The sequence below is a fragment of the Nelumbo nucifera genome, chromosome 3 (genome assembly GCF_055504915.1).
Source record: "Nelumbo nucifera cultivar China Antique chromosome 3, China Antique-T2T, whole genome shotgun sequence".
Classification (NCBI taxonomy): domain Eukaryota; kingdom Viridiplantae; phylum Streptophyta; class Magnoliopsida; order Proteales; family Nelumbonaceae; genus Nelumbo; species Nelumbo nucifera.
Window position 1 is genome coordinate 17,494,057 of NC_142651.1, and position 22,062 is coordinate 17,516,118.

General features: G+C 35.9%; 2 protein-coding genes across 3 annotated transcripts; one reads left to right on the forward strand and one right to left on the reverse strand.

Moving 5' to 3' along the window:
* Positions 1-1,189: 1,189 nt before the first annotated feature.
* LOC104599169 (Mitochondrial substrate carrier family protein) lies at positions 1,190-8,274 on the reverse strand. Of its 2 annotated transcripts, none has more exons than XM_010261588.3 (9): positions 8,028-8,274; positions 7,605-7,720; positions 7,284-7,341; positions 5,801-5,950; positions 3,442-3,652; positions 3,020-3,065; positions 2,268-2,385; positions 2,062-2,134; positions 1,190-1,733 (listed from the first exon to the last, which is right to left on the reverse strand). In XM_010261588.3, the coding sequence occupies exons 1-9, from the start codon at positions 8,107-8,109 to the stop codon at positions 1,505-1,507; spliced, it is 1,083 nt and encodes a 360-aa protein (XP_010259890.1). In that variant the 5' UTR covers positions 8,110-8,274; the 3' UTR covers positions 1,190-1,504. The 2 variants fall into 2 exon arrangements, with proteins under 2 accessions (XP_010259890.1, XP_010259899.1); XM_010261597.3 differs by having other exon boundaries at positions 2,013-2,134.
* Positions 8,275-14,344: 6,070 nt separating this feature from the next.
* Positions 14,345-21,857, forward strand: LOC104599179 (ATP synthase subunit gamma, mitochondrial-like). Its single transcript, XM_010261609.3, has 9 exons — positions 14,345-14,643; positions 15,626-15,669; positions 15,783-15,935; positions 17,508-17,621; positions 17,735-17,862; positions 20,010-20,132; positions 20,222-20,341; positions 20,911-21,032; positions 21,553-21,857. The coding sequence occupies exons 1-9, from the start codon at positions 14,549-14,551 to the stop codon at positions 21,620-21,622; spliced, it is 969 nt and encodes a 322-aa protein (XP_010259911.1). The 5' UTR covers positions 14,345-14,548; the 3' UTR covers positions 21,623-21,857.
* Positions 21,858-22,062: the final 205 nt, after the last annotated feature.

A 22,062-nucleotide genomic window follows, 5' to 3' on the forward strand; every position in this document is an offset into this window, starting at 1 on the left:
GTGTTTTTATGAGACAGAGTCGTTCCTCCCTTAACTCATTTTTTGTTATTGTTTGGTTCTGCGGTTAAATCAATGTTTTAAAAAATGGCACGAAACTGTTCTAGCCACTGGTTTTTGGGTCAATGATTTGATCATCCAGTTCAAATGGACAACCCATTCTGACAAAAAATGAAAAAAAAAATTAAAATAAAAAACAACCAAACCATTGAACATATCAAATGGGTTGACAGTTCAACCACCCAGGTTAACAAGTCGTTAACCAATTCAACAAATTTTGGCTAGGGATCAGATTTGGGGTAAAAAGGAACCGGTTGCCTAAACCATTCCCGGGCCAAACAGTTTGACCGTCCGGGTCAACAACAATTCAAAAACCATGGGTTAAATTGTAATAATATTGTTCATGGTGCCTTTGTTGTGCTTCATGGGATTAGAAATAGTAGGAAAAGTTTTTTCAACCCAAACAAAGCCTTATTGACAAAGAATAAAAGAGGAAAATTTTAAAATTAAGATTGGAAACCAAGGTTCTAAATATCGATACGCCGGTAGGGGCGTGTCAGGTAGTATCGATCCGTTTTTTACTTTTTTTTTATTTTTTTCAAACCGGTTCAAGGGATCTAGTTTAAGGCTCCTCCACCCCCTAAACCGGTCAAAACCCCAATACACCCTCTATAGGGGCATATCAAGGTGCTCCCAATACGATACATATCAATTGATATGGGCCGATACATGTCGATAGTTTGAACCTTGTTGGAAACACATGGATTAGGGCATGACATAGTGGTGAACGATATGTTATCTTTTAACCTAAATATCAAGGTTCAATTTTCAAATTTTGTACCTTCGAGCTTTTATATCGATAAAAGAAATTTAATGAAGTTTATTAAACAATCTTGAATTTGAATGGACCGATACCATGAAAAGGTATGATATCTGAACATCTTCAACGTAGATAAACAATCGGAATTAATTTCAGTTTCCAGTTTCAGCCTTTCCACCTATACCATGTATCCATAACCTCAAAAACCACATATCAATACAGACAATACTTACTTCCTAAGCCTTGAGGATGCCTACTTCACATTCTTTGGTGATACATTTGTTAGACTGACTCTATTTGCTTATATCCACTGTAACAAAGTTAAAAGGTGAAAAGGTATGATATCCCAACATCTTCAATTTGCTGAAAATGGGCAAAACATTAGTGGACAAATGCCAGAACTAGAGTAATGTATCTCATAGCCGTCTAGTTTTACAGTTTTACTACAATGGGCATAACAATATACCGCCAACAGTCAATCCTCTCACTCTACATTGGACTTCGAAAAAATGCGGAATCGCTTCTGTTTTAAACTATTGCTTCCTATTATCCTATGTTGAATGATTGAATCAGCTCCATGGCTGGGAAAAAAATTAAATAGCCATGAATGCAAGAATTCCACATGATACAACCACCCATCTACATAATAAACTGGATGGAGAATGAGCAGTGACACTGAGAATGTTTCTAAACTTCTTGTAGGTTAGTCTCCTTGTCTATTGACAAATGTTTAACTTTACGGGAATCCTTACTATTTAAATCACCATTAAAGTGGTCTCTGAGGAACTCCACTGCCATGAACGTGAGAGCAGAGGCTGGAATATACCATATGACTCTGGGGACACTACCTCTGAACATTCCTTTCATTCCTTCCGCCCTCCAAATCCTCCAAATTGCATCCAACCAGCCGTTATACCTAATAGTGCATCAAAGTGTAAGTCCTCAATCAAGCATGGAGCTAATGAAACTATGAAAGCATTTTATACAGCTCTGGCACATTAGTTCTCTCTCAAAATCATGAAAATGGGTGAAATTCCTAAAACAGGAGATAATTATGACTGATGTCACATTATTTAAAAGCACCGAAGTGGGTTGATGGCTTTGGGACTAGCTGTGGGTGTGGGAGTGATGGGGTTGGTTTCAGTGTATGTGAGAGATGGAACTGGGTGTGTGTATGGTGGCTTGATTTCCATACATGATGTGGGAGGGGCGAAGATCCAGGGAAAGGTGACAAGCTGTGATACCGTATTGTTGATCCTTGTACTTGCAATCTTGTCTTGACAACATCAAAAGGAGTGGTGAGATATGCACTGAAACCTGTAAGAATCAAAATAACCATGAATTTCTAATTCACGTTTTATCTTTTAACTACTTTTGACATGCTGAGCCAAGCCATTGATATACAATATTGGCAGATTTTAAAACCAAGAAGCACATTCAGAAGACATACCACCAGCTAAACCTCCCAATACAAGTCCCTCAAGAGAAGTATTAACATGAAAATGATTTGGCATCCATTTTTGCTTCCCATACTCTGTCAAATCTTTAAGGGCTTCATAAAAGGTGACCTGTAACATAAATAAAAAGCTTGAAACACGATATTTAATTCAGACCTAAATATGAAGCCAAACAGTAAGCTTGGCAGAGTAACTGGAGCTTGGACTTCCAGGCATATGGAATAAAAGTGAGGCATAAAGTTGACGGAATTTAGGTTATTGAAGGAAAATAAAGGAGAAGACTAAAAGGAGCTCATGAAATTTGGATGCAACTGACTCCACTACGAAGGGTAGAACAAAATGCATTAGTATATGCTAGAATTGATCATGTCTCTCACAGCCCAGCCTGGTATTTCTTGTCAATCCTAGTTATTCTACCAGTGATGCCTTGTTAACCCTCCAAGCTTAGATGGGAGCAAATATTCAGGTGAAGTAGCAGTCAAGGGTTCTCATGGAGGGAATTAAGATCAACTGCAGCTTTCGAAACATACTCATCATAAAAGTGTCTCAATATCAAGATCACAGCCCTGAAGATTATTTTTCCATAACAGAGCTTCTAGCCTTCTACATGTCTCTACAGAAACATCCTTCTGAACACGAAGATTATGATGCAATACAAGATCACTTGTCATTAGACTCATTACGGAAAAATCTGATTAAAATCTTGGAACAAATTGAAGTAAATGGTCAAAATATGGAAAATTACCATCAGGCCAGCAAAAGGAACATCCCTTGCAAGTGTGGACCAGTATCTGTCAAAACAACCCAAAAGAGAAGCTAAATAGTCAGAAATCAGGCACTAGAATTTTATCTATATCTGTCCTCATAATAATGAAAAAATGATTAATCAAGTATTCAATAATTGCCACTCCAGAATGGCATATCCAGGATATGTTTCCTTCATGCATCCATCTGGAGCCATCATGAGGAAAATAGGAGGGAGAGAGAGAGAGAACAAGGCATCCAAGGAGGGTCACCTTGCTTCAGCGCCTACTTATTGTGTACATAGCAGCATTAATCAGCAGGCTAAGTTAATTATTTTCTTTTTCTCTACAATTATTAATCTGAACATTACTAGGAAAGGTTAATCCTGTAAAACTACAGTAGGAACAACTGCCAAAAATATACCCTGCATATAGGCCTTTCATGCCCTGTTCCTTCCAAATTGAAAAACCAGCCTGAAGCATTCCAGAATAGTAGCTATACATTTGCACTCCAGATTTCTTACATGCATTTTCTTTAATGACCATGGAACTCCAAGAGTTTCTTGTCCCTTGGACCTGCATACGTTGCTTTATCACTTCACAGGGTACATATATAAAAGATCCAAGTGTATCTCCTGAAACAGAAAGAAGAATATAGAAATTCAAAGCCTTCTGAAGAATGTAAACTGCTAGGAAGCAAGCAATAACTTACATCACAAATTTGACACATTGAGTCTTGCAGGCATTCAACAATAATGATATTAATGATAAAATAGCCATTGAAAATCAATAGCAGATGTATTTAGGACCCCTACTGACTAGTGGACCAACTAGGTTGTTTAGACATGAAGTATTTTGCCATACCAAGCAATGATTTTACTTTCGGTAGAAATCTTTTAGATTCCATATCATATATTTTATTGCATGACATAGTCTCTATTAGGATATACATGGTATTTTTTTGATAAATTTATGATATACATGGTATTGCATCACTATCTTTAAAACTAACACTTCTTTCCCGGTTGCCCGGGCACGGGCTAGTCAATGCTTCCTCTAGGGAGACAAGAATGACCAGTCACCACTTTGCTGCCTTGACTACATTGCATAGAGGTATATGAGTGCACATTTAAACTTATACAGAACTCAAAAATAAGCAATAGAACAACTTCCAAAAAACATGAAAAAAGAAGAGAGACACAAACAACAAGCTTGTTGCTAACCAAACAAAAATAGTAAGATATGCAGGATGTATGAAGAATCAGCAGTCTTGATTAGGAATTCAGCATGTACATGAGAGGAAGAAAAAAATGCAATATGAACACTTTAGCTCAATAAGTGATAAACTGATAATAAATAATAAATGCTTACAAGCAACACCTCCACGGTCTATTAAATAAATACCAATGGCAAATACAGCTGTTGATGCAGTTAGCCAATACATGAGCTCCGGTGAACAGCAGAAGCCACTAAAGGGAATCCCACCAATCACCAAACTGGAAAGAATAAAATAAAGATTTCAATTGATGTTATCCAGTGCTGATGGCCGGTACTTGTAGAATGTGATTCTCATACTATAGTTGGATGGATACTATGCATTGCTGATGGTTCTCAATCCCCCTGGTATTTTATTGAAGATGCTAGATTGTTGGCTTCTAGAACTAACAGCTCACTCTTATGGATTCCAAAACCTGTCAATGCTATAACAAATAGACTTGCTAGGGAAGGGATTGGGAAGGGACAACTTGTTTCAGGGGCAGCTACTTCAGAATAGTTCCAGGTATTATATGTAACTAGCTTTTCTATGTCATATGTCAGTGTGGTGTACCATGTTCCCCTCTTTTATGGTTCTCAATGTGTCATCTAAACATATATAACTAAAAAAATAGTTTTTGGGGAAGAGAACCAATTAAAAAAGGCTGTTCATCATCAGTTTAGTGCCATATTGGATCAGCTACATGAATCCTGTTTTGCCATTTCATTCTGTTTAGTGCCATATCAATTGTTAACTTATAAACGCTTAAATCATTTCTTTTTCTTGCTACTTCAACCCATTTCCTTTTTGGTCTGCCACTCTGCCCCTAGTCCTTCTAGCCCCTTTAACTTGCAACAGGTTGCTTCTTCTTACAGGTAATGTAGATGGTCTTCTATCCATGTGACCAAACCATCTTAGTCTACTTTCTCTCATTTTATCACCTATTGTAGCTACTCCTAAATTCCTTCAAATAACTTTCATTTCTGACCCTATTCTTTCTAGTTTTTTCACTCATTCATCTCAGCATATGCATTTCTGCCACACATTTTTTAGACATGTTGCTCCTTAAATGCAACACTCATTTTTTTGTTACATGATTGTATAATATCAATAACTAAAAAGGATGATGACCAAAGAGGACCATTAACAATAACTATAATTCTTGACCACCTGCACTTTTCAAAGCACCTTTCATATGGTTGACTAAAAGTACATCTTCCACAAACCTCAAATAACATTGCCCTCTCTGAACAGAGGAGCATATTACAAAATAGAAGTACTTTCCTTTCTTCATTGCAAATTTGAAAAAATTCTCCAACATGATTATATGATATTACTAATAAACCAACAGCAAGCAAAAGTCAGTGTGTTAATTCTGTAATAATACCATACCAACCACCCACCACCAAAGCCAAAGAACTAAAAGCATATCACATGGTAATTTGGATTGGGAAAAATAAATTGCACCACCATGAAGAGAGAAAAATGAAGCAAAGTGAAGGTTCAGGTAAATATTCAAGAAACTTACCAACTGCTCCAGCAATGAAATGTGACCAGTGACCCCCAAGGTTAGGATGCAATTCCTCAACCCACTTTTTGGTGGATTCAATGACACCAAAATATGTGGCTCCAGTTGCAAGGGATCCAGTTAACCCAGGACCTATTCCTCTATAAAAGCCTACAAAACATTTGATTCAGTTAACTGTATAAGTTAACAAATTAAAACTGCATTTTTACTGAAAAACAAATAAAATCCTTGTAGCTCATAATCCAGAGTACTAAATAGATAGTTGCTAACAGAATTTACATATAAAAGTGTTGTTCCCAGGCTCCCAGCTACCTGGGATCTTGGGATGGTGGGCTGGATAAGGATTTATTTTTCCTTTAACAAAGTGGCCACTCTCAGATTCAAACCCCCATTATTACACCTGCCAGCCCATGATTTTACCAGTACACCAAGCAATGTCCCCTATATGAAAGATATATGTTTTTTTGTAGGGGAAAAGCATATAAATTTTGGTGCATAACTGCATATGTTTTCTATTTAGAAAAAATATAGAAAATAAATGCACAAAACAAAAACACAATTCCCCTTCATATTTAGCAACATTGTAAATAGGGATGCAAACGGATCGGATCAGATTCGAATCAGGGTATATCTAAATCCGATCCGACACTGGTAAGGGGAGATCCGATCAGATCTCGTAAACATTGATTTGAATTCAAATCCAATGAGGCTGTCGGATCTTTGGATCTGATCCGATCTGATTTTTTAAAAATAAATAAATTATTAAAAGAAAAATTAAATATAAAAAATTAAATAAAGAAACACAAAAAATACAAGTATCTTTTCAACTATTTTGATCATATATATACATGCTTTTATAAAAAAAAATAATATAATAAATTTACAAAAAATGCAAATATAAATAATATATTTATAAGTAAATAAATAGCATATACATATATGTGTGTGTTATATATGTTTATATAAATAAATAAATAACATATATATCAGATCGGATCTTCTTAGATCGGATAGGGGTGATTCAAATCCGATCTGATTTATGATTGGATCCTATTATCCAATCCAATCTGAAGATCCGAACTGGGGAGATCCAAATTCGACAAAATAGGATTGGATCGGATCGGATCATGGTCCAATCCATTTGCACCCCTAATTGTAAAGTGGATATGATCAGTCAGTATAAAATCCATGTAAATGAAAAGTTACTGACTAAAAGTAAGAAAACATCATATCAATGGAAGCTTTTAGAAATTAAAGGGTATAGAATATGGATGTTGGTTTTGATATCTAAGGGGCATGTTCTTATCACCTTCAGACACTGAAAGATGTTGCTCGGGCATGAGATTTGAGAATTCCCCTTGTTATAATCGAAAATGAGGGCACTTATGTTATTTTACTGGCCAATGAAAACAATTTCAAGCTTTTGGGATAACATCAGGAGAATTTGATCAGACGACAAATTAGGGGGGGGCGGGACCTTTACCTCTTAATCCGTCAGCTACCCAGACTGTTCGGACCATCTGAAATATATTCTTCTGGCTCTGATAATGATAAAAATAAAGGTAAAAACACAATGAATTAATGAGAACGAGATCATTCCCAGACGATCAGAAAAGGCATTACCAAATGTCGCCAAATAGAAGATTGAGACCATTTGAATGTGTAGCTCAGATAACAAGATTTAAATGACAGAACAGAAACCATCTAGTCTATTGTAAGAAACTATCCTGAATTTTTCAATACAATATTGCAAGAAAACAAGTTAAACGATAGCATCAGAAACTCCATCCAAGTGTAAGTATACCTGGTATCCACTGATCATAGCTTGGCTTTGAATTCGTGTCTTTATCGTGTCCACTGGGTGCATCATACCTTCCCCAAAAGCCCCGGCAATGGCTCCCCACAAGAATTCCCTCCATACTGCATCACAATAAATGGCAATCAGAGGCTTCTACCGCTGATATAACTGATATGCGACGATCATTAACACAATTAGAAAGCTATAAATAACAAGATTTTCGGTCTTAACTACAAGTTCAAACTGAATTTCGGATGCTATACTGCATATAGCTTGGTTACCAAGAAATAGTACATATAGCTTCAAATATATTTTCCACTCGTAACATGCTATCAGAATCAAATAGGTTTCGTCTGAAAATTAGAAACCCCGAGTATGAAGAACCATTTCCCGTGGTTGAAGTTGGAAATGAAAATGACGAGTTCTCACCGAAGAACTGCTTAGGAGTTCCGTTGGTCGGTTGATATGTTGAAGCTTGTACTCCACCCGAACTTGAACTTGAGGCTGCCATTCCAACAACTTCTAAGTTTGATTCAGTGAAAACTACTCTTTCCTAGGGTTTTCACTTTTGAATTTCAGTAACTATATTCGGAGGGGACGGCTTTCTTTCTGTTTTCCTTCTTTATTGTGGCGAACTTCCTGTCCTCGCATATTGTGAGGACCGATGAAGGAGGGATTAGAGAGAGAAAGAGAGTGATGATCTTAGAAAGTTAAATGATCGTGCGGTCAAATTTATTAACACGTGGCTCGTGCTGTCATGACATGATGACAAGTAGAGGTGTAAATCGGGTCGGCCCAGGGGCCGTGCCAGGCCCGATACGATGGTCCGTGCCGTATTGGGCCAGGGGTTTGAGGTCCACGGGTCGGCACCCGTGCTGCCCGTGTGCTAGCATGGCCTGACCTATAGAGCCTATAGCGGGCTGTGCTTGGCCCGTCCAAAAACTAGTCGTTGCCTCCCCCCCCCCAATAGCTATTATATAACAACTAGTTTAGGGGTCTTATAACTTTACAATGACCAAAATACCTCTCCCAACAACTAAAAAACAATTAGTTTTTAGGGTATTTTGGGCAATTTAATTATTTTCAATTCCTATAAATAGCTCTATCCTCCACCATTATTCTCATCACACCAATTCAATAATCAACATTCAACAATTCTCTTATTAAGTTATTCTCTTCATCTCTTTAGTCTTCCTTCCCTCTCTCGGTCCCTCAATCTCCCGGTCTCTCTGTCTCTCAATCTCTCCAAGTCTCTCATACATTCTCTACAATCTAAGTGAACTCTGATAGTCTCATAGTCTGATTGGCTAATTGTTTGATTCTCCAAGTTAGCAATTTGGGAGGCTTAGAGCCTTGGACGTTGTTACGTTGAAAGGCTTTAACTGTTGAAATCAAGTTGGGATTTTGAATCGGCAATTCGGAGTTAGTCCAACTAAATTAATTTTATTTTTTTAAATTAAAAAAAATGGCCAGTTCTTCTCAAAACCCCAAGTTTAGTAGCCCGATTTGGAGAATATTAAAAATATATGATGTTGAGGGGAAGGAGAAAATAACAATTTGCCAAAAATGTAGAAAAGACTTTAGTTATTGTAGCAAGGGTGGTATTGGCCATTTGACTAGACATTTTCTCAGACATGGGAAGGAATAAGAGATAATCCACAATTTCAATAAATTTTTGAAAATGATGGAAAATAAATTTTAAAAATATTGGGAGAAGTTAGAGAACATTTATCGCCACCAATCCTGCCATGGCATGTGATCCATGATCTACTAATCCCTCCAGTGTCTATAGGCTATAGTTCCATCGAAGTCTTGTTTAGTTGTTTTAGTGCAGGACCTACAGGTATTACTGTACTAGAGTTGGCTAGATGCAGCTATGAATTATGATGCAGAATATACATTACAACTTTACAATTACAAGACAAAGGAGGGCATGATACTACTACATACACCAGATATTTCATTTCTCACCTGAAGTAGATGATGAAAGTGTGTGTGAATGCTTTCATCATAATGTATATGTAAACTTTGTTTAAATTGTAAATTTTAACAAATAACCCCACAATTTTTTATTTGTTTTCAAATTATTGTAAATTTTGTTTTTATTTTATTTAATTTATTTGCTATTAATGTAATTTTGTATTTTCAATTTGTAACTATATTGTATTTTTTATATTTTATTAATTTATTCCATTTTCATATTTCATTCATCTAAGTATGAAGTATGAAGTATCCAACCATTGTATATTTCATAATTTCAATATTTGTATACTTTGTAATTTGTATCATTATTTATCCAAATTTAAATGAAATAAAATTCTTAAATTTAAATTTTAACAAATGACCCCATAATTTTTTATTTTTTTAAAATTATTGTAAATTTTGTTTTAATTTTATTTAATTTATTTGCTATTAATGTAATTTTGTATTTTCAATTTATAACTATATTGTATTTTTTATATTTTATTAATTTATTCCATTTTCATATTTCATTCATCTAAGTATGAAGTATGAAGTATGAAGTATCCAACCATTGTATATTTCATAATTTCAATATTTGTATACTTTGTAATTTATATCATTATTTATTCCAATTTAAATGAAATAAAATTCTTAAATTCCTATTTGAATTATTTTATACCTTTATTTATTTATTTTCTTGAGTAATCGTAAATTCGTTATTATTTATATCATGATATCCATTAAGTCTAGCTTGGTTCAGCACAGGCCCGTGGCACGACACAGGCTTGGGCCATGGACTGTGCCAAACCAACTCCCGAAATTTTCACCAAGGAGGATGACATGGCCCATAATGGTCCACGGGCCCGGCATGGCCTACTTTACACCTCTAATGACAAATTTTAGAAACCATGTTTAAGGAGTCGAGAGTCCATATTGCTCCTTCGAGAGTGATCCTCACATCTTCACAAATACAAAGAGGGATGTGGCTACGTTTGTTTTAAGTGTAAAATGTAAATCGACCTAAAATACTACTGTTGTTTTGCATTTGCCCGTGTTTGTTTTCAGCATAAATATGAACTGGTCTAAAATTTTGTTCTAGTCCAAATTTGTATTCATTTATTTTCAATGTAAGGGTTATATCAAAAACCAAAAATAACAACAATCCACTAAAATTTTAAACCCATCTATTGAGTTTTATATTAATGAATTTTCTACCGCAAACAATCGATTTTCTCCTCACAAAACGCGACACCAAACGCACAGCATGTTACTGTCTTGCATTGGGAGATGTCTCTGATGTACGGTTTCAAGGGATTTGTGAGATTGGTGTGAGGCGAGCGCTCTGTAATGAACAAATTTGAACTCGTTTAAGGGATTGATTTGGATATACCTTAATCCATTTTTTTTTCAATCAATCCAAATTTTATTAATTAGCGAAAAAACCCAAATTTCATTTGTTAATTTTCGGATCAATGTTATAGGATAGACCGGACGTTAAATCATTTTTGTCAATAAGGTATTGTTTGGTTGTCTAAATTTATTCTCACTGCTCTGTTTGGTTGTAGTGTAAATTTGAATCAGGTATAAATTTTGAAGAATTTTTAGATTTCTTGTTTGTACAGTTGAAAATAGTGATAGGGGGAGAATATTATGTATTGTATCATAAATGAGGGTTTTAGATAATAAAACAAAAATCAACTAAAATTTTGCGAGGTGAAGTAAAGTGGAAATTTCTCCAAAAAGTTATTTATTTTTTTTTTTTTGTGTGTGTACTCGGCTAGCTCCATTTTTGCATTTGTTCACGACTGATTTGCATCTTTACCTGATACAAAATCTGAACTTTTTTTTTTTTTTAATCTTACTTGCATCTATTGATAGTGCAAATTTTGCATCAAACTTTGCATCACCTTCTTCCTACTTTGATTCCCTTGTATAAATAGAGGTGCAAATACATCGGATTATGATCCAATCTGAATTCAAATCCAATCATATTTTCATTGGATTTGGATAACACCCCCACCCCCAATGGATCATTTTATCTTGCCTCATATTGTTATCCTAAATAAATAACCTTTCTCCGCTCACCACTATTGTTTATCAAAGTGGAGATTACATCATTTTGCTTTCTAAGATTGCATTTGGTAATAGTGCAAAATGGTGAACGGAAGTGAATGTATACGCTTATTTAGTTTTGCATGTATTTGGTGAGAATATGTTTTTATATAGAGATTTTGTTGAGATCAAAACTGAAGAAAAATTTGCTTTGAAAAAAAAAATAGATGCAAATTTCATACTCAATGTTGCATTTGTTTGCAATGCAAACACAAAATTGGTTCAAATATACAATCTAGTTCAGTTTTGTACATATACATTTGGTTGGGATTGATCGATGTTCATATCCTAAATGAGCAGAAAACTGTATTTTCTAACAAGTTTGCCTAAAAAAAGAGAGCAAATTTTACACAAAAAAAAAAAGAATACAAACTTTTGTACTCATCGCGTGCTACGGGGGTAAAGAAGCTATATCATTACATCATATTTTGCAACGGTGAAGGTCACCCGCTACCATGGACTGAACGTGAAAGTCATCTGCATTCGATATGAAGCATCGCCATCATGTTGACATATAAAGAGACTTCATCACTTTGTTGGACTTGGTCTCCATTACTGAATTTACTGTCTATACTTTTCTACAACAAAAATTTCAGTAGTTTGCTCTATTAACCCGTTTAGATCTGAGGCCCATTTGGTTTGTAGGAACAGGGGTCTAGAATCGGAATTGGACTGAATTATTCCAATTTTAACTGTTTGGTTGGATAGAAAAGGAATCTCATTCTCATTCTTGCTGGAATGGCATTCCTCCATTTGAGGGGATGGCCATTCCATGCATGCTCTTCCCTTGGGAATGAAATCCTATTCCTGTTGACTCCCATTTCTATTCTCATTTCTGTCTGAATCAAATACACTATGGGAATGGACTATTCTAATTTCGATTGCAAACCAAACAGACCCTGAATTTATATTTCTATTTTCTCCCTTCTCAACCCATTAGCACCGCAAGGTGGTGGGGAGTTTGAAGAATGGTGGTGATCATTTGAACCTTAGGATCATTTGAACCTTAGAGCAACACGGCTTCACTATCATGATCATCAAATAGGAGTACCGTCGATATGTTCTTGTTTTTTCAGGTGATCACTTGTCTTAATCTGCCTTGCCTTTTGGTTGAGTCATGGTTCTAAGTTTATAACTTTTATTTGGGAGATATCAAAAGCACAACCCAAATGATGGATGTTGTATCAAGATTTGTTGAAAAATGAAAACCTATTTCAGGATCTCACCTAACAGCTTAAGCTTTTGGGGGTGTTCTTTTTTTATATTTTGAGAGGGGGGGGGGGGGGGGAGTTGGTCAATGAGATTTTGATTCCCATTGACCAAGAAACCCATGTTCTTTTTTCATACTATGAAAAGTTTATTTTCCTGGTGATCACTTACTTAGGTAATCTTTCCTAATACTTGGATGGGACAGAAATGTCCCTTTTAATAATAATTTTTTATGGTTAAAATAACCACAGCTTTATTTACTTGGGAAATAAAAGAACATGGGTAAATGCACTTACTTAGGTAATCTTTCCTAATAAACACTTAACTGGATAAGTGCATTTACCTGGATAAATAACTTACCAAAAAGAGAATGAGGACTTTAGGTTGAATGGTTCTTTGAGATCATATCAGAGCCTATTTGACTAAGGCCCCAATTGGTTCATGGGAATGGGAGTCTAGAACTGGAATTGGAATGGACTATTCCGATTCGAATTGTTTGGTTGGGCGGAATCGGAATCCCATTTACATTCCTGCTATAATGGCCATTCCCTTCCCCTCCCTTGGGAATGAAATCCCATTCATGTTTAATCCAATTCTCATTCCCATTCATGTTTAATCCAATTCTCATTCCCATTCTTGTCTAAACCAAATAGACAATGGGAATAAACCATTCTGATTCCAATTCCAATAATAGGCTTTCCCGTGAGGGGGCAATTCTAGAGAATAAAAACATATTCAAGATGTCACCTAATAGCTTTAACTTTTATGTTGTACGATTCTTTGTGTAAAATTCAGTACAACCACCAATTCATTAGTTATCTGCTTGGTTCCTATAGAAATTAGCTTCATTGCTCACACTATTCACATAGTCCCTTACAACTTTGCACTGGGAAATCTCCCCATTTACAGAATTACGTAATCATTTTCCAAGTTTAGTATCTTCAGCTAATAAAGCCTACCGAGCGAGCGAGGAATTGACATGCATGCACTGGGAGCTCGCATGCTGGGATTCCATTCTTTGAATGCAGAAGCATCCAAAGGTTCCATTTCCCACATCTTCAGCATTCGGGCCTAAGGTTTTTAAAACTAAACTGAACAATGAACCGGTCAAGGGTTTGATTCCCGAGTCAAAATGGTCTAACCATTGGAATTGAATAGACAGACCATCCTGACAAAAAAATAAAAATAAAATAAAAATGGCGACTGCCCCAGGTCAACGGTTTGTTGACCAAATCAATATTTTTTAGCGAAATTACACTTCTAGGGTAAAACGAAACCAGTCACCTGACAAGTTTCCGATTATTCTGGTTTGACCGTCTGATCCTGTCCGGTCCGATTTTGAAAAGCATGTTCGGGCCGTACTCCTGTCACTAGCTCCATTCGATTGCAGCCTTATGTCCGATCCTGACAAGGCTTGGCCAGGGTTGGCGTTGAAGATGGTCGGGTTAGGGTTAGACACATTTGGCTTGGCCAGAGTTGACCTCAGGTCCTCAACCCGATCTTTTTTTTTTTTTGGTGAACCCGATCCAACTCCACTGGAGTTGCAGTCTAAATTATTTTCTCATACCAAGGCCACAGGGTTCCCTGCGTTCGACAGAAGAGGGAGAGCGCGAGGTTCAGAAGTAGGAGAGCTGCGAAGTTCAGAAGGAAAAATATTGTGATCAACCATGGCGATGGCTACGCTAAGACGTGAGGGCAGAGGCTTCATCCCTCTGATCTCCCCTAATTCTATTAATGCTGCTCGATCTTCGATTCCTTCCGAGTAAGATGCCACTCACCTGATTTGATTCGGTTTCATTGACTGCGATTACGATTATGGCCTCTTCGATCTTTACATATCTACTAACTATTTTTATTTATAAGCTCATTGCAAATATATAGCTCTTTTGTCACTGACACCTTTAACTGTTATTATTGGGTGTCGTTAATCGTCATTGTCGTTGTTTACCCTCCTTCCCTCACCCTTCCTCCATCCCCCCCCCTCTCTCTCTCCATCAAGTCGTTTCTTCCTCTCTTTTGTTCAGGGTATTGATAGAAATGCGTTTAGACAGAAGTTAAATTAAATGAAAGAGAAAAGGTAAAATTATTTCATACCGATATTAATATAAGGAAAATTTGGCTTCACAAATTGAAGTTTGGAATGCATTGTTTCGGTGTAAGAGGGTTCCTAAAACGAATTTTTAATCCAATTTACCTTGGCAGCAACAGACATGTGCGGCATTGCTGTTACCTTTGAGTACTGTAGAGACGTTTTTTTCGATTTTTAGAAGGAATACTTGGAAAAAAGACTTACAATTCTCTTATTCATAACTACCATAATGTGGTCATGGTCGCCTATCTGATGGATTACGATTTACAAAACAAAAATCACATATCAATGCCATTAATCACATTATGACATCCAACATCTTCTGAAGTCCATCTAAGATTTCCAAGCTAATCCGTCAATGGGTGGGAATCAATTTCCCAAGGAATGGTGCTCAGAAGAACTCTGCAAATAATATTTCATTATGCATAGACAGGCAAGTAGTGTATTATGCAATAAAAACCTATATAACATGTTTGTATCGCTAACACTTATACGTCACAGCTGGAGTTTCTGATGAATTTATAACCACTTCATTGCATTAAGGCTTTGTTGGTATACAGCACGATAATTGTTTTCCTCTACATTTATTGACCGCAAATTCTTGAGTTTCCTTGTTTTCTGTTTTGGTTAACTAACTGAAAATTGGAATGTGTAGGGATTTGGTCCCCCAGGGTGCACGTTCTATTTCAACTCAAGTAGGTAGGAACCATTCTCCTGCTTGATTTTTCCTTGTGGGGTTGGACTGTTTTTTCCCCAGTAAGTATAATTTATTGATTGAATGAATCATTTTATGTCTTTATCCTAAAATGCAGTTAGAAATCGGATGAAGAGTGTGAAAAATATTCAGAAAATCACAAAGGCAATGAAAATGGTTGCAGCTTCCAAGCTACGAGCAATTCAAGTCAGAGCAGAAAATTCACGTGGCCTGTGGCAGCCATTTACTGCACTTCTTGGGGATACTCCTAGTATGTTTATTAGTTTTTTGATAAATAATTTAAAATTTCATTAAGAAGAAAACCGGAGATACTAGTATGTTTTATGGTCAAGTTCTTGGGGATACTCCTAGTTTATTAGTTACCTTTCACAATTTATGTTCTATGGTCAAGTTCACTTATCACTGCCGCTTCTTTATAAGATATAGTGTAGTTTTACATGTTAATGTTCTGTCTCCATACTTTTCATACTTGTTTTATCTATTTCATGTAATGACCTTTGGTCTCTAGTGGTTGAAGTTGCTCATATGCTTTGCCAACAGAGCCACATATTGTCTAGACCTTGCAAATGAACAAAGCTTCGTGAAAGATTAAGAAAAGGTGATCAAAATATTGATAAAAAAGATTATAGGATGTAGCTGGTGAGTGTGGCTGAAAAAAACAGGGCTTAATTATTTTTTTCCCCTTCCTTTCAAGAATTTTATGGTTGCTTTGCTCCTAGTTATTCTGTCAGGGATTCAGGGGGAATGTGGAAAGGGCTTTTTAGTGCTGAATATTCTTTATCATTTACAGAATTTGGACAATAACAATGTTTTAGAAACTGAACTGGAGACTAACCTGGTTTTCTTTCTAGGATGGGTCACCAGTTTGACTGTTGACATAATGATGAAATCCAAAGCCTTAAGATCAGAATATTAGGGCATAGAACATACATATTATACATGTAATGGTAATATGAGAGATAGAGAGAGGGGCAGTTGAAGAAGAAGATTCGTTGGTCATCAGATGGTTGCATGGTAGGCTCCTTCTCTCTCTCCCCCCCCCCCCCCCCCTCTTTAACCTTATTATCAAGGAAAAGGCCAAAGCTTTAACTCTCCATTAGGATCTAGAAGATTTTGAGACCTTGACGCTCTGGGCTGGTTTGTAAACAAGGGATTCAAAGACAATCTATGTCCTGGGCTGGTTTGTAATTAATGGGTTTTTTTTTTTTTTCTTTTGGGCTTCTTTTTCTGCCCACAACTTCTTGTTGTATATGCTTTTTTTAATCTAATCAATAAATAAATTCTGTTTTTGCTGATAAAGAAAAGATTTTGAGACCTTGAGATTGGACATGTCTTGTCACAGAAACAATTATTCCAATGTATGATTGTCCTGAAAATATAAAGTTTCACATAGATTTTCTAATATTATATAAGTAGTCCGTAATTTGGCTTTATTTACAAAAATCTTGTTCTTTTGTATCCTGAGATATGCTAATACTAACTAGTCTATGCTCTAGGAAGTGGCAGGATGACACTAGTATTGTTTGCTTAATTTATTTACTTTTTTTATCAATAATTAATTTATTTACTTTCTGTTTCTTCTCATTGACTGTGCCTTTTTCCCACTATCTTTTTGTTTAATTTTTTTTCATTTACCAACCCCCCCCTCCCAACCAAACAAGACAAAACAATTCTTGTTGTTTGCATATATTTTCTTTGCTGGATTTAGAGTTTAGAGCCATAATTGTTGCTTGTTTACCACTGGATCACTTTCACTTTCTTCATTCCATACTTTTTATAATATTGCTTAAACTGTGTTATATTTGATTCTTTGTAATGCTAGGTGTTGATGTTAAGAAGAATGTTATTGTTACTATTTCCTCTGACAAAGGTCTTTGTGGTGGAATCAACTCTACATCAGTCAAAATCAGCAAGGCTGTTCGCAAGTTGAATTCTGGTACCACATGGGAGCCGCTGTGCTATCAGTTTTTCTTTTTTGCTTGTTTCTTGTAATTCCAGCAAAAATAATGAAACCTTTACAAACTTTTACTTCTGGTCTACTGAAATCAGGTCCTGATAAGGAGACAAAATATGTTATTTTGGGTGAAAAGGCAAAGGCTCAACTTGTACGTGACTCAAAGAAAGATATCGAGATATCCATAACTGAGCTGCAGAAGAACCCATTGAACTACACACAGGTTAATTCTCTTCTCACGTGCCACTATTTTTTCATGTGAAGTATTATTTTATTTTATTTTGGATATGGCACAACTCAAGGAATTATAGATATGACACTAAACAGAATGGAATGGTGGTATAAATCAAGGAATTATAGATTGTAGTAAGAGCTTTGGTATTAGAACACACTTGCACACATGTGTGTATAGAAATTTATTTGGTGTAAATACATATATAAGTAGCTTATCTTGAGGGAGAAAGAAATCTATCTGGTGCATTTTATCTGTACTGTATTCCATAGGTAGCATTTTCAATAATGATTAAAAAGGTTATTAAAATAAAAAAGAGTACAGAACTTGTCAAGAAAATAAAAAATGAAAAGAGTAAGAGCAGGAGAAGAGTTTTTTTTGCCAAAATACGTATATGTTCAATCATATCAGCAGAACCCAATAAGAAGAGCAAATCACAAACTAAATAATCTTGTGTTCCTTTGGACCAATCCAAAAATGAAGAACAAATATTTATCCATGACACTTCTAAACTTGTCTTCAAAAGTTTTCTATTTCTCTCCCTCTAGATGCCCTAAAAAACTGCAAATGCAACCATACTCCATAATGACTTTGTCTTTTCTTTCCATCTGGAATTGATGGACAACAAGAAAAGGTGAGACTAAAGGAACAACCAAAAGTCTTCTGAAAAGCTGAAGAAGAAAGACCACAAGAAACCAGAGACCTTTCAGCTACAAAATGGATGATGCCATGATGGATCACAGCTACTCATGATGCACTGATTATGAAAGCCTCTTGATTTAAGGTGTTTAAAAAAAGTGTCAGGACACATTAACAACATCCAAGCAAAAGTTTCAACATTTGGTGGAAAAGGATTACCCCAGACCTTACAAGGATCCACCTGCACCACTTGGTTTCTGATTAGAATTTCACAAGAGGACTTGACAGTAAATCTGTTGTCTGACACCCTTTTCACCATCTATAATCAGTTTCTTCTGGATTAATCTTCACTTCAGTATTTTCTCAAAAAAAGAAAAAAACTTCACTTAAGTCACCTTGTCAAACGGGTTGAGGTATTCTTCAATTTCTCTTTCCAGTAGCAGTCTTCTAAAAACCAGAAGACAGACTACTTGAGATCCATTGAATTAGTGTTTTAGCTTACTCCATTGTGATTTTAGTTCCTCAATCTGGATTTATTTTATGATGTGGTTTGGGATCCGCCTGCACTATATGATTAAGACTTTGAGATGTTAATACATTACCCTTACAAGCAGAAGAGAAAAAATGACATGGAGATGTTTCCTTTCCCTTGAAGAATTTGAGGTTTTGGATAGGAAAAAAAACTTGTGAGTCGTCTGTTTCGTGTGCACTTGTTACAAGGCATTGTTGATACTTTTGAAGATTTCCCTTAAACACATTTTAGTTTTTGATTGCAAATATATGCTGGGGTATCGCCACTGGTTCTATTGCGGGATATTAGCTTCAGGTAGCCACATCCAATCCATTCACAGTGGAGGCCATCTATTTCATAAGCTGCTTACTTGCAAGCTTAAGCTTCAATTTATTCTTTGGAAATCCTGTCTCTTCAGATATTTGAGGCATTTCTTGGGTTATTCACAGCTGGTAAGACTTTGCTTTCTCTGGACAAGGGGGAGAGGCTGATTAACGCTTTTGCAATAGAGATGCTAACTCTCAGATTTTCTCTCCCTTGTGTTCAAGAGTGATCATGCAAGGTGTCATGCACTGTGTGATAGGTTGGCTTTGCAGGTTGAAAAAGATACTTCTGAGTCTTTCTCATTGCATTTTATATGCATAGGCTATAGTTTCCATTTTCTAGGTTGATCACCTTATTCCTCTGGAGATCAAGTTTAGAAATGGATTATCATCGATTTTGAGAAAGCATCTCTAGACACATCTCTCTCCTTCCCTCTCCCCTCTCTCTACACGTACACACAAACAATTCCCCTTCCTTTTCCTCCTTTGCCTCTATGCATGTGTGAATATCTGTGTGTATGCATGTATGTGTGAATAACAATGGGAACAAATATTATTTAATGAGCTTCTTTTAATTTAATAAAAATATTTTGTTATTGATAAAAAATGTATATTACCTATTGTCTCACACTCTCATGAATAATTCAAATTGTCATCCTTTACAGGTTTCAGTTCTTGCAGATGATATATTAAAGAATGTTGAGTATGATGTTTTAAGGATTGTCTTCAACAAATTCCATTCAGTTGTCTCTTTTGTTCCAACAGTGGCAACTGTACTATCTCCTGAGGTGAACTGATTTTTATAGTAATGTCCATGCTAATATTAGAAATATAATTGCAAATTCCATGATATTATTCAACAAATCTTTGAATTCAGGTTGTCGAGAGGGAGGCTGAAGCTGGAGGGAAACTTGGTGACCTTGACTCCTATGAAATAGAAGGTGGTGAGACAAAAGGCGAAATTCTTCAAAATCTTGCTGAATTCCAGTTTTCATGTGTAAGTCCTTGCCCTTTTAGAAAAATATTATGTATTTTTCTCTTTTTTTTTTATTCTCTGTGCTGGTGTGAATAATTGGCCATTACATGAACATTTTCTTTTGGTTTCCGGTATGAACTGTTTTATGTTTTGAACCATAGATGCTGTTAATAAATAATAACATCTCTCTTTTGTACAATTAGTGCTGCTGAAAATACATTAGGATGGAGCTCATTGCTAAAGAGTGAGATGCAGCATGTTTATGAAGCCTGTAGTGTAACAACCTTTTTCTTTTTTTGTTTTGTTTTTTTATCAGCCCTGTAGTGTAACAATCTTTTTAACCCTGGATATGATCTATTGCATGTATCGAACGATTACTGCTTGTAGAAATGTGTAATGTTGAGCAATTGGTTCTACTGCCAATGTTTTGAGGTGTGGTCCTATTTAAAACTTAAAAGCTAAAACAAGCTATCGGTCTGAGTCGCATCATATACTTATTTCTTAATATCACTTTTCATCTTATTCAAACTCTATCTGCTACATCATTGCATCATTTCTTGTATAGTTTTCTGAAGTCCACACTATGGCAGGTTTTGTTCAATGCGGTATTGGAGAATGCATGTAGTGAACAAGGAGCAAGGATGTCTGCTATGGATAGTTCAAGTAGAAATGCTGGTGAAATGCTTGATCGCCTTACACTTACTTATAACAGGTCTCTCTCTCTGTGTGTGTGTGTGTGTGTGTAAACATGCCGTCGTGTCATATCACCTAGTAGAGAAAAAGAGTTTGGATCTGCTAGTAACAAAGCTGTGCTAGGCACATCATAGTTTTGTGCCACCTGTCATCAGCACACCTAGCATTGTTTTGTTACTAGCAGATCCTGACTCGAAAAAGGATGACCAACATGAATTTGGGTATACTACAAAACAAAACTTCACAATTCTTAAATTCAGAGCATGCAAAAGTTTTTTCAGTACCATAGAGGCATAGATCATATCAAAGGCCACAACTTAGGGCTGCAAGTCAGGTTGCCCAATTTGAAGAATTTCAGTTACATTGGGCTTGGGTTAGGATGTTAAAAAATTTAACTAATTCAACCCAACCGGGCCCAAGACGCCCAAGTTGCATCCCTTATAGACTCAGTATTCCACATTCTGTCTTTCCTTCTTTGTGTATTATATGTGCACAGTGACTGATCATCTCCTCCTTTTTGTGGTATTGTCTAATAATAGGACACGCCAAGCATCCATTACTACAGAACTGATTGAGATTATATCTGGAGCTTCGGCACTGGAAGGCTAATTTTGCCCAAGTCAACTTGCCAATTGCAAGAATAAAGTTGTAGCCGGAGCTTATTCATGTTGCTCTTTTTTAACTTTCTGAAAGACAGTTTTTATGTTGAGATACTAGAATAATATTCCCAAGGTCAAATGTAATTTTTGGGAGTTTTATGATCATTTCTTTTTTGTTTTAAATTTCTTGTGGGATTCTTTGTCTATTTGTAACTTGTTTAGTGAACGGTTTGAGGATCCTAACATTTCGTGGCGCTTTGGTTCATTGGATAAATGGGTCTCTATGGATTGTTTTTGTGTTCAATAAAGAATTAGATCGTTCATAGGTTATTCCATGGTGCTTAGCAGATGCAATGCCTGTGGTAATAATAATATAGTATACTAAGAAGCTTCCTGTCTCAATTATTTTCTAATTGCAGTGATGGTGGGCTGGATTTACCATTTAGCAAG

What these genes read in the sequence shown, in the direction of transcription:
- LOC104599179 (XM_010261609.3), top strand. Translation starts at nt 14,549, where the DNA reads ATGGCGATGGCTACGCTAAGACGTGAGGGCAGAGGCTTCATCCCTCTG. An exon ending in CGATCTTCGATTCCTTCCGA is followed by an intron (nt 14,644 to 15,625) that starts GTAAGATGCCAC and finishes TGGAATGTGTAG; the next exon opens with GGATTTGGTCCCCCAGGGTG. An exon ending in TGTTCGCAAGTTGAATTCTG is followed by an intron (nt 17,622 to 17,734) that starts GTACCACATGGG and finishes TACTGAAATCAG; the next exon opens with GTCCTGATAAGGAGACAAAA.
- LOC104599169 (XM_010261588.3), bottom strand. Translation starts at nt 8,109, where the DNA reads ATGGCAGCCTCAAGTTCAAGTTCGGGTGGAGTACAAGCTTCAACATAT. An exon ending in ATGAAAGGCCTATATGCAGG is followed by an intron (nt 3,066 to 3,441) that starts GTATATTTTTGG and finishes TTGTTTTGACAG; the next exon opens with ATACTGGTCCACACTTGCAA. An exon ending in ATTGGGAGGTTTAGCTGGTG is followed by an intron (nt 2,135 to 2,267) that starts GTATGTCTTCTG and finishes TGATTCTTACAG; the next exon opens with GTTTCAGTGCATATCTCACC.